Here is an 11,496-nt window from a genome sequence, read left to right as displayed (position 1 = left end):
GGAGCAGGCTAGCGGCCAGAGTGGAGCCGATGGGGCCTGTGGCTCCTGCCAGGGCACTGTGGACCCCTGGAGGGGTCTGCACAGAAGCGGGATGTGGTTGGAGCAGAGAAGCATGGTGCTGCTGTGGTGAGGAAGGACTGGTGGGAGGCAAGGGGGGCTGGGGAACCTCCTAGCTGATGCGCTGGCCAGCTCAGGACCCCGCAGCAAATGCCACCAGCTGACAGAGACTCCTGTCATTCTGTTCTGGAGCCTAAGAGCCAGAGAGCAAGGTGTCAGCTGGGCTGCTTCCTTCCAGGCCTCTCTGCTTGGTGTGGAGATGCCATCTTCTCCCGTATCCTCACATGGCCTTCCCTCTGGGTATCCGTGTCCTCATCTCCTCTTCTCAGAAGGACACCAGTCACCTTGGATAGGGGCCCCACCCATGTGTTCTTGTTTACTTTAATCCCCTCTTTAAAGCCTCTATCTCCAATGCGCCCGCCGTGTCCATGGAGAGAGGCTGAGGCGGCCGACCTCCGGCCGGAGGCACCGGGGCATCGCGACGGCGAAGATGTCGGCTTCCTTAGTCCGGGCAACTGTCCGGGCTGTGAGCAAGAGGAAGCTGCAGCCCACCTGGGCAGCCCTCACCCTGACACCTTCAGCAGTAAACAAGATAAAACAACTTCTTAAAGATAAGCTTGAGCATGTAGGTGTAAAAGTTGGTGTCCGAACCAGGGGCTGTAATGGCCTTTCTTATACTCTAGAATATACAAAGACAAAAGGAGATTCTGATGAAGAAGTTATTCAAGATGGAGTCAGAGTGCTCATTGAAAAGAAAGCACAGCTAACACTTTTAGGAACAGAAATGTGCTATGTTGAAGACAAATTATCCAGTGAGTTTGTGTTCAATAACCCAAACATCAAAGGGACTTGTGGCTGTGGAGAAAGCTTTAATATTTGAAATCTCAGGACTCTTCTGGCCGTAGGTTCCAGGAAAGCTCGTGGAAGCTTTGGGGCTCACTGCAGAAATCATGTGACTGTCACGTGCTGGAAAATAAAGTGATACATCTTGAAAATGAAGCCAGTGTGTTGGATTCTAGAAGAAATGATATTTATATTCTCTATAGGGGACAGAAAATGAGAAGCCATCACTCTCTTTGGATCATTTAGGTCTCTTGCATCCTTTATTTTAGAACCAGTTTCATTAAAGTTGCCTTCCTGGGCACCTGTTTATCCATTTCCTGAACTGTGTGCACTCCTTAGATCGCTATTGAATGGCTTGAACATCCCTCAGCATTTCTCCCAACCAGATCGGTGATGCCTAAAATCCAAGACAGGACATCCTGACTGCTGGTAGTAATATGGTGGTGCATTGTTTTTTCCACCCGAACTTAACATAGCCTTTTTATACATTTTTATGAAAAATTTCATTGTCAGCTGCCTCACTGCATACCCTTTAATAATACCAGGCAAAGATTTTCTTCAACTATAGTACAGATTAGTTCTGAGTGATGGTATCAAAAGGTGAGAAAGACATCCACCTTTCTTTTAGTCCATTTCTTTTGCCACCCTATATGTCTGTTCAGAGATGGGATCTCAAGCTGACTTTGATTCTTTTAGTTGAGGAGTCTCTTAAAGCCATCTAGCCCACCTCCGTCAATTCCCTATGTGAGGAAGCAAAACCCCAGGGAAGCCAAAGGGCTCCTCTCCACCCTGACTCCACAGGCCGGGGGAGAGTAGGGACTCTACCCCCCTCTCCCCTTCCTTGTAGGTGACACATGTTCTGCCCTCTAAGGCAGTCAGCGAAGGCAAATGGTCTGACTTCTTTATGTGGTCAACATTTTGATAGAATTTCTTTATAATTTGATAGAGATTATATTATTTTTATTTGATTTTGAGTGGGAAGAATTTTAAAACCTTTATATGTGAATTACCATCTTGTTTCTTTCGCCTTTGAAACAATGGTTTGTAGCAGAGACGACATTGTGGCAACCCAGATATGCTTTTGGAATGTGGTCCTCACTGTACAGGAGAATGTGGGGATCTTTTGTTAAAATTCCCAGTGTGCATACACTTTCTGGTTCCTTGGTCCAGTTGCTAAAGTTCTTAGTATTTTAGCCTAACATATTTATCACCAACTTTTCCTTAAAAGTGTTCCTTTTGTCACTTAGTTACTGATTTTCCTGGGTTTGACATAATAAGTATTCTATGAGATGATATATATGCTTTTTCTGAAAGCTAATTCTCATGAATTCAAGTAGCTGAGTTCCTTTATGTTTCGTTTATTCACTAAAGTAGCTGGCACAAAACACACCAAAACCTAGAGTGGTAGTTTTATGTAAATGCTCATGAGTTTGTATCAATAATATAATTGTTGATCCACTTATAATTCGTGCAGTACTGTATGTATGTAGAGATTGAGTTGTCAATTAAAAAAAATGTGGCCTCTTTGTGATCACACACACAAAAAAAGCCCCTATCTCCAAATACAGTCACATTCTGAGGTCCTGGGGTGCAGACTTCACCATATGAATGTTTGGAGGGGTATCACAATTCATCCCACTACAGTGACAATGACAGGAATCCCGGGGAGGCATCGTGGGGGCTGGGGCCGTGGGGGCTGGGGCCATCGCGGCAGCAGGGAAGATGGTGAGAAGGGGTCAGATCCCACAGGCAGGCACTGAGGGAGGGTGCAGAGACGGCCTGCCTAGGTGAAGCCGGTAAGGGGTACACAATCCACAGTGAATGTAACACCACCAACGACACTGATGAAAAGTTGATGGCTTCATAACATCACCATGTGCAGACAATAATATATTCATTGATAAAATACTACTCCTGCAAAAACTGTTCTGTTTATCTTATTTCTACCACTGCTGCAGTCACTGTTGAGTTCTAATAACACGTGTGTGAACCTCAAGCTTGTACCTCTGTCACTTTTCCTCTCGTCAGCATTGTGTTCTACATACACATTAATTCAGAGGACTCCCAGCTGCTCGGGTGGTCCCACATGGGCACCAGCTCTCATCAAAGTTCACGGGTTTCAGAATCACACCAGCCACCATGGGCCAAATCAGGTCTCCAACCCCTTCAAGTAAACGGGATATTTAAAATAAACATTAACAGCACAATTATAAAGAGAAGAGAAGGCCAGACACGGTGGTTCATGACTATAATCTCAACGCTTTGGGAGGCTGAGGTGGGAATTCAGCCTGGGCAATACAGTAAGACATCATCTCTGCAAAAATAAAAATAAAAATTATCCAGGTATGGTAGCGGAGGCTGAGGTAGAAGGATCACTTGAGCCTAGGAATTTGAGGCTGCAGTGAGCTATGACTGCACCACTGCACTCCAGCCTGGACAACAGAGGAAGACCCTGTCTCAAAAAAAAAAAAACCCCAAAACAAAATAAAGACGAGGAAACAGAACATCAGTTACTTCAACTCTGTCAGTCTATGGGACCACTTGGGATGTTTATTTGTGCTTAAAATATGTAAAGTGATAAAACTGTGAACTTCAAGGTATAACATTTTTTGTTTGACAAATATACATATTAGTTCATACATGAAATATTACTGATTTTAAATACTATCTTTAAAAATGAAAAGGCCGGGTGCGGTGGCTCACGCCTGTAATCCCAGCACTTTGGGAGGAGGACGCAGGCGGATCACGAGGTCAAGAGATTGACACTATCCTGGCCAACATGGTGAAACCCCGTCTCTACTAAAAATACAAAAATTAGCCAGGTGTGGTGGCAGGCACCTGTAGTCCCAGCTACCCGGGAGGCAGAGGCAGGAGAATTGCTTGAACCCGGGAGGCGGAGGTTGCAGTGAGCCAAGATCGTGCCACTGCACTCCAGCCTGGGCAACAAGAGTGAAACTCCATCTCAAAGAAAAAAAAAAAAAGTATTCACTTTTATCATGCCATGATTATACATACAAAGTTCAATTTAAGACGCTTTACACTCTGCATTTTTTTTTCTGGACATGATTATAAGTTTTCTCTCATGACTATGACTGATAATAATTCTGCCATACAGAAGAGGGATGTCTTGGTCAGTTTAGGCTGCTGTAACAAAGTACCCTAGACTAGGTGGCTTAAGCAGCAAACACTCCCTCCTTGTGCTCTGGAAGCCAGAAGTCCGAGATGAGGGTGGCAGCATGGTCGGGGTCCTCACCTGACCTTTCCTTGCTTCATGCAGAAAGAGAGAGAGAAATCTGGTATCTCTTCTTGTTTTAAAAGGCAGGAATCCCACAGCGGGGCTCCTCCCTCGTGACCTAATCTCACCCAGAGGCCCCACTCCTAATGCCAACAACTTGGGGCTTAGGGTTATTCAACACACGAATTTCGGGAGGATACAAGCCTTCAGTCCATGGCACAGGGGTTGTTAGAAAAAGTTATAACCGGCTGGGAGCGTCGGCTCACGCCTGTAATCCCAACACTTTGGGAGGCAGAAGCGGGCAAATCATGAGGTCAGGAGTTCAAGACCAGCCTGGCCAACACGGTGAAACCCCGTCTCTACTAAAAATACAAAAATTAGCTGGGTGTAGTGGTGGGTGCCTGTAATCCCAGCTACTCGGGAGGCTGAGGCAGGCGACTCACTTGAATGAGGGAGACGAGGCTGCAGTGAGCCAAAATCTCACCACTGCACTCCAGCCTGGCAACAGAGCAAGACTCCATCTCACAAAAAAGAAAAAGAAAAAGAAAAAGTTATAACCTCTGGGCGTCAAATGTGCTTAGAAGGCCCCTGGGACTCAGGGTACGTTTGAAAGGTGGAACCAGCAGGTGAAATCTGACTACAAGTGTGAGGACGGGGTATGTTGGGGTGCCTGGGCTGGCACCGGCTGCGGGAGGAGCAGACGTGGCTGGGCATGGGCAGGGAGCAGGAGTCAGGTGTTCAGGAATGTTCCATTTGTGATACCTGCTGGACATCCCTGCTGAGCTCTCAAGTGGACAGTCAGGTAACCAGGCCGAGGGCCCAGGGAGAGGTGGAGGCTGAAGGGCGGAACTTGGGAAGCATCGATAATTACGTGGACTGGAATACAAGGAGACTGACTGCCTGGCGGCACCTCAAACAAATAACAAAATCACAGGCACAGCTCTTCAACGCGGCCACAGGCATCGGAGAAGCAGCTCCCCCGGGACTGGGCAGCAGTGGGTCCCTAGCTGGTCTGAGGGCCCAGCAAGGTGAGACTGACGTGAGCCAGCCAAGCAGGGGTGGAGGTGGGAGACACAGGGGGTGTCTTGAGAGCACAGTAAGCAGTGCCGTGTCTGATGTGGGATTTTATCATCAGGCCTCAGGAGAAGATTGAAGAGTTCTAAGTAGGAAAGTGACGTGATCCGATTTGAGTTTTGAAAAGATCACATAAACCCTGCTTTGTGGAGAGGGGATTAGAGAAGCAAAGTAATCTATTCAGGTGAGAAATGACACATGGGGACCAGGGCAATGTCAGCAGAGATGGAAAAAGCTGGTAGAGCCAAGAAACCAGAGGCAGGTGACCCACACAGGAGATGAGTATGGAAGGAGGGGACTGGGCTGAGAAGAAATCCTGGGTGTGGGGTGCCCTGTGCTGAGACAGGGAAGGCAAGGGAAGAGAAGGGCACCATTTAGTTTAGACATAACTCACCCCAAGAGGAAGTGGGGCCCAGTCCCACTCTGCAGGGCTCCTTGCTAGAGGAAATGAAACTCGGTCATTCATTCAACAACGGGGAACTTAGAATTCACTGGCAGTGGGCACTTGGCCAGGTCCTGGGTCCGATCCATAATAGTAAGCAAAACAAAGTCCCTGCACTTAAGGGAGCTTACATCTCATGGGGGACCCAGGCAATAAGTAGGGAGACGTGGACAGATTGGGGGTACATGTGAAAGCAGAACCAGTGGGACTTGCTGATGAGCTGGATGCAGAGAGTGAGGGAATAAGAGGAAGCAGGACAATTTCTAAGATTCATCATTGAGAAACTGGGCGGACAGAGGTGGCTCACACAGACTTGAGAAAGACCCAGAGAGAACAGATTTCAAGGGGAAAATTAGTGATTAAGTTTGGGGCACGTCAAGTTTGAGAGATTTCTTGGACATCCAAGTCATGGGATCAGGTAGTACCTGAGCTCCTTGGAGGGCCTGGCACACACAGGCCACAGTGCTGGAGGTCACGTGATGGATGGACTGGCCAGGGAGATAAGACAAGGGCCCACAGTGTTCGGGAACCTTGGGAAGATAGAACAAGTCTCACCGAGTCTGAGAAGGAAGGGGTAAGCCACACAGAATGGGGTCACAAAGGCCTTAGGAAGGCTACGTGTGTGGTCACCCAGGGTGATGCTGCTGAGAGAGTGGGGAGTGTGGATTTGACAACGTGAGGGTTCAAGGCCAGGGTCATTGGTAGAATGGCTTGGGAGGAAGGCCATGGAGCAGGATGCAAGACAAAGAAGTGGTGAGGAATTAGAGACCACGCCAAAAGCAGCTCTCGTAATGTGACTTACACAAGGGATGATCATAAAACCAATAGAGAGGCATTTTCATTTTCACAATTCAACTTTCAGTCCATGCGAGATGTTGCTGCTTAGAAAGAGGACACCCAAGAGAGAAGCCCAGTGCAGGGCAGGGATGTTGAGTGTGGCCTCAGGACCCATCTTTCTTCAGGGCTGGGGCTTCTTTTGGGGTCGCCCTTGGCTAAACACCAGCGTGATTGGAAACTTGGAAACCCAGGGCATCTTCACACCCAGTGAGGGCCTGCCAGCCCTGAGCGTGGCTCCACTGCCCCTCCCTGAGCTGGGCTCTGCTCACAGCTCACTGGCTGTCACCCAGCTATTTGTGCATCCATTTGTTTAAAAATTCTTGCTGAGTCCAAGGATTCAGGCCTGAATTAGACCTCATTGTTGCCCAGGAGGACAGATAAGGAGGCAAAGAAGAACATGATAAGCTTTGGGGTAGCGGGGGCATGAGGCTGCAGCAACAGGGGAGAGCCTGTGCCAGTCCTGTCTGGAGCAGATGGGCTGGGAGCTCCTCAGGGGGAGGCGACTCAAGTGCTGGCCCTTAACAGCCAAAAGCAGTCATCCCAGTAAAGAGGGCAGTGGATCCCAGGGCTTAGCAGGTGGCAGAGGAGAAATGCCTTGGTTGGGGGCCAAGCTGGCCCTGGGTCTGGATTACGCATTTTTCACTTTTCCATGTGTTTCTCTCAGTAGTCCTGGGAGGTTAAGATAACCTGAATTATTCACTGTGATTAGCAAATGATTAAACAGAGGCCCAGGGCCGGCCTCACCACCATCTCAGGCAGAGGCACAGGATTGGGAGCCATGCTTACAAGTGCTTACCAGCACTGGGCTCTTTACACACACGGCCTTCTTTGCTCTTCTGGCTTCTTGCAGGAGGTATCTCCGTGGGACAAGGGAGGGAGGTGAGGCCCAGGAGACCACACTGCAGTGATAGGGAGGTCAGGCAGGGTCTGGGAAAGTGTCCCTGCCGCGTACCACCCCCAGCTCAGAAGGGGGCCTGAGGCCTGGGCTTTCTGAGCCCTATTGACAGGGGGGAACAGGAGCGAACCCTGGCTCTCTGGAGACGCCTGGAGCCTTGGTGCTGACAAGGCAGGGACTAACCCGGAGCCGCGGCCAGTCAGCAGAACAGCAGCTGTCCATGGCCTGTGGTAAGGGCCCGTCTACCTGCCCCTGGAAGTCAACATCATTGAGTATCTCTCCTTCCTGCTCTGCCAATCCTAGATTATCTAGGACTTGACGTCCCTCAATGGCTCAGTCTCTCCAAGCCCAAGGAGTGACCCAGAAAGGCCCCCTAGGCTGCATCACCACCTTGATAGAGTTGGATAGTTGTCCCTGCCCACATCTCAAGTTGAATTGTAATCCCCACGGTGGAGGTGGGGCCTGGTCGGAGGTGATTGGATCATGGGGATGGATTCTCACGAGTGGTTTAGCACCATCCCCTTGGTGCTGCCCTCAAGATAATGAGTGAGTTCTCCCACGATCTGGTTGTGTAAAGTGTGAGGCACCTCACACACACCCTCTCACTTGCTCCCACTCTGCTTTGTAACATGGCTGCCCTCCTTTTGCCTCGCACCATGACTGGAAGCTTCCTGAGGCCTCCCCAGAAGCTGACGCTGCCATGCTTCATGTATGGCCTAGAGCACCATGAGCCAATCTGACTTCTTTTCTTGATAAATTACCCAGTCTCTGGTATTTCTTTATAGCAATGCAAGAACAGCCTAATACACACCTCCTCTGGGTCCAGGAGGTAACACTGTGCCTGGGAGGTGAGCCCCACTTCCCACAGGCCCCAGAGGTCTTGGCAGCAGCAGGGAAGCCAGGTCCTTTCTGGAGACCAGGTGAGAACACGCTCCAGGCTCCCCTGAGTCTTTCATGGGCAATAAATGGCCTGAAGATCCTGGGCCTTCCCTGCTGTGATCCTTTCCACCCTTGCCCCCAGCTCAGGAACTCCAGCTTCACCTGGAGCAGCCTGCAGATCCCGAAAGAGCAAAGAGGAAACACAAAATGTCCCAATGACAGCCACAACACCATTCTCTATAAGGCAACCAACCCACCTGCCACCCTGCCAGCTCCAGCTCCAAATATGCCCCATGCCTGGCAGTGTCTGGAGGAGGAGGCAGCATCAGAGAAGGCTGTTTCCCAGACAGGAGAAATTGCAGCACATTGGCATGTGGTGGGAATGAGCCAATAGCAAGGGGAAAAATGATGATGCAGGAAAGGAGGAAATTGGGGATCCCTGCCCTAAAATTCCTGGCATGCATGCTGAGGTTCAGTCTCCCTCCTGGCACACAGATGAACCAGGCCCAACATACACCATTGCCAAGAGTCCTCTCAGCCAGAGAATTCTTGAAGAGCCCCAGATGCAAGTAAGTGTTCCTTGAGCTGAAGAAACCAGAACTAGAAGATGCAGTAACCTTGGGACCCAGGGCTGTGACTCATCAAAGCATAAGGCTTACTCGAGTTTGGGAGAGGATATATTTCCTTTCTTTGAAAATATTTCTTGTTGTGTTCTTAATTTTTTAAAAAGTCAGCTCATGGCAGCCACTCAATAAAACTGTAAAACAGACTGAGTACAGTGGCTCATGCCTGTACTTCCAGCACTTTGGGATGCTGAGATGGAAGCATTGCTTGGAGCCAGGAGATTGAGACCAGCCTGGGCAACATAAAAAGAACCCAACTTTACAAAAAATGTTTAAAAATGTTCCAGGCATGATGGTGTATGCATGTAGTCCCAGCTACTCGGGAGGCTGAGGCGAGAGGATTGCTTGAGCTTAAAAAATCTATAGAGAGAGACGGAGACAGAGAGATTGAAATCAAGCCCAGATGCCAGATGGCTTTAGGGTGAGTTCTAAAAAGCAGTCAAGGAATAAATAATTTCATTATACAAACTATTCCAATGCGTAGATAGAACGTTAGCTCACTAGAAGGCTAGAGTAACTGTGAGAGCAAAACTAAACAAGGATAATATTATACAAACAGGGAAAATTATGGGTCAATTATACTCATGAACATAGATACCAATATCATAAATAAATTATTAGCAAACCAAGTCCAGTGATGAATAAATACAAAAATATATCATGATCAAGTTGCTCCCAGGAAAGCAAGATTGATTTACTATTAGAAAATATATTGATGCAATTCACCAATGCAATTGTTAAAATTAAAGAAAGGGAATGAAATAATAATTTCCAGCTTGGCACAATGGCTCACACCTGTAATCCCAGTACTTTGGGAGGTCAAGGCGGTTGGATCACTTGAGGTCAGGAGTCTGAGACCAGCCTGGCCAACATGGTGAAACCCCATCTCTACTAAAAATAAAAATATTAGCTGGGTGTGGTGGCAGGTGCCTGTAATCCCAGCTACTGCTTAATAATAATTATTATTATTATTTCCCTATAAATAGACTTTTGAAATTTAATGAAAAGACCTCTTCACGTACTAGGAATAGAAGCAAACTTCTTTAACTCGATAAAGTCTATGTCTCGAAATCCAGTGAAAAAATCATACTTAGCACTAGCATAACTTATTTGAAGTCAAAGACAAAAGTATCTACTATAACTACTTCATTTATCATTGTGCTCTTGGTCTTAGCCAGTGCAATGGGAAAAGAAAGTAAAAGGATTAGAAAGAGAAAAACATATCTTATTATTTGCAGATAATGTGATTTCTGCATAAAAAAACTAAAAGAAAAGAGTTTAGCAAGTTCACTGGATATAAGATGATGATGATGGTGTGTGTGTGTGTGTGTGTGCACTCATGCCAGCAACATTACATTTTAAAATGAAAATTTTTGAAAGTACGACTTCCAATAACAATAAAAATTATAAGTACTTAGGAATAAAGTTAAGAAATTTGTACAAGACTTGTACACGTTGTTGCCCTGTGCAGCCATGAACTTTGTACACTGCACAACTCCGGGGGGCATCACTAGACTGAGATACACAATTTGCACAAGTGCAGCCATGCCTTTATAGAAAAAGTTCTAAGAAATCATTGAAAAAATTTAAAATAAATGTAAATACATAGGTAGTTTTACCATCCTCTTGAGATTTAGCATCATAAAGATATTGGTTCTTCCAAAATTATGCTATAAATTAAATGCAATTCAAATAAAAATTCAACAGCCTATTTCATGGCACTTGACAAAGTGATGATTTTGAAAAATATCTGAGAAACGAAGGACCAAGAATACCAGCAAAATTTTTAATAAAAAGAAGTGGATAGGAATATTTATCCCATTAAATATCAGAAGTTATAATAAAGCTATAATCATTAAAGCAGTGTGGTATTGACCCAGGAACCATCAAATAGGAAGGTGGAACAGAATAAAAAGCCCAGAAACATATCCACACATATGTGGAAACAATGTGTGAGTTGGCATTAAAAATAGTGAGGACTGGGCAGCACGGTGGCTCCAGGCTGCAATCCTGGCACATAATGAGGGGAAGCAGGAGGATCTCTTGAGGCAGGAGTTCGAGACCTGCCTGAGCAACGTAGCAAGCCCTAATTTATATCTATATAACAATAAAAAATAATTAACAAAATAAAAATAAAAGAGTGGAGACAGATGTTTCCATAAAGGAAAATATAAAAGCAGATCTTCATTTTGTACCACATACAAAAATCAGTTCGCACTAAAATAAAAATCTAAACATGAAAAGTAAAACCTTTAGGAAAAAATATGGGTAAGCATCTTTTATGGTCTTGCTACAAAGAAGGATTTCTTGAGGAACACAAAAAGGACAAGTCATAAAGGAAAAGGTTAATGAATTTGACTACAGTAAAATTTGTAAGTTCTTTTTTTGTTTTTTGTTTGTGTTTTGTTTTGTTTTGTTTTGTTTTGTTTTGTTTTGTTTTGTTTTGAGACAGGGTCTCACTCTGTTGCCCAGGCTGGAGTGCAGTGACATGATCTTGGCTCACTGCAATCTCCCAGGTTCAAGTGATTCTCCTGCCTCAGCCTCCCAAGTAGCTAGGACTACAGGTACGTGCCACCAGGCCCAGCTAATTTTTGTATTTTTATTAGAGATG

At 46.3% G+C, this 11,496-nt stretch overlaps 1 protein-coding gene across 1 annotated transcript; it reads left to right on the top strand.

Moving 5' to 3' along the window:
* Positions 1 to 523: 523 nt before the first annotated feature.
* On the top strand, positions 524 to 1,222 carry LOC101129959 (iron-sulfur cluster assembly 1 homolog, mitochondrial-like). Its single transcript, XM_055380082.2, has one exon. The coding sequence runs from the start codon at positions 548 to 550 to the stop codon at positions 935 to 937; it is 390 nt and encodes a 129-aa protein (XP_055236057.1). The 5' UTR covers positions 524 to 547; the 3' UTR covers positions 938 to 1,222.
* The last annotated feature ends 10,274 nt before the right edge of the window (positions 1,223 to 11,496 follow it).

The sequence above is a fragment of the Gorilla gorilla genome, chromosome 11, assembly GCF_029281585.2.
Source record: "Gorilla gorilla gorilla isolate KB3781 chromosome 11, NHGRI_mGorGor1-v2.1_pri, whole genome shotgun sequence".
Classification (NCBI taxonomy): Eukaryota; Metazoa; Chordata; class Mammalia; order Primates; family Hominidae; genus Gorilla; species Gorilla gorilla.
This window is presented reverse-complemented; position numbering and strand designations above follow the sequence as displayed.

Coding starts and splice junctions, on each gene's coding strand:
- LOC101129959 (XM_055380082.2), top strand. CDS start 548: ATGTCGGCTTCCTTAGTCCGGGCAACTGTCCGGGCTGTGAGCAAGAGG.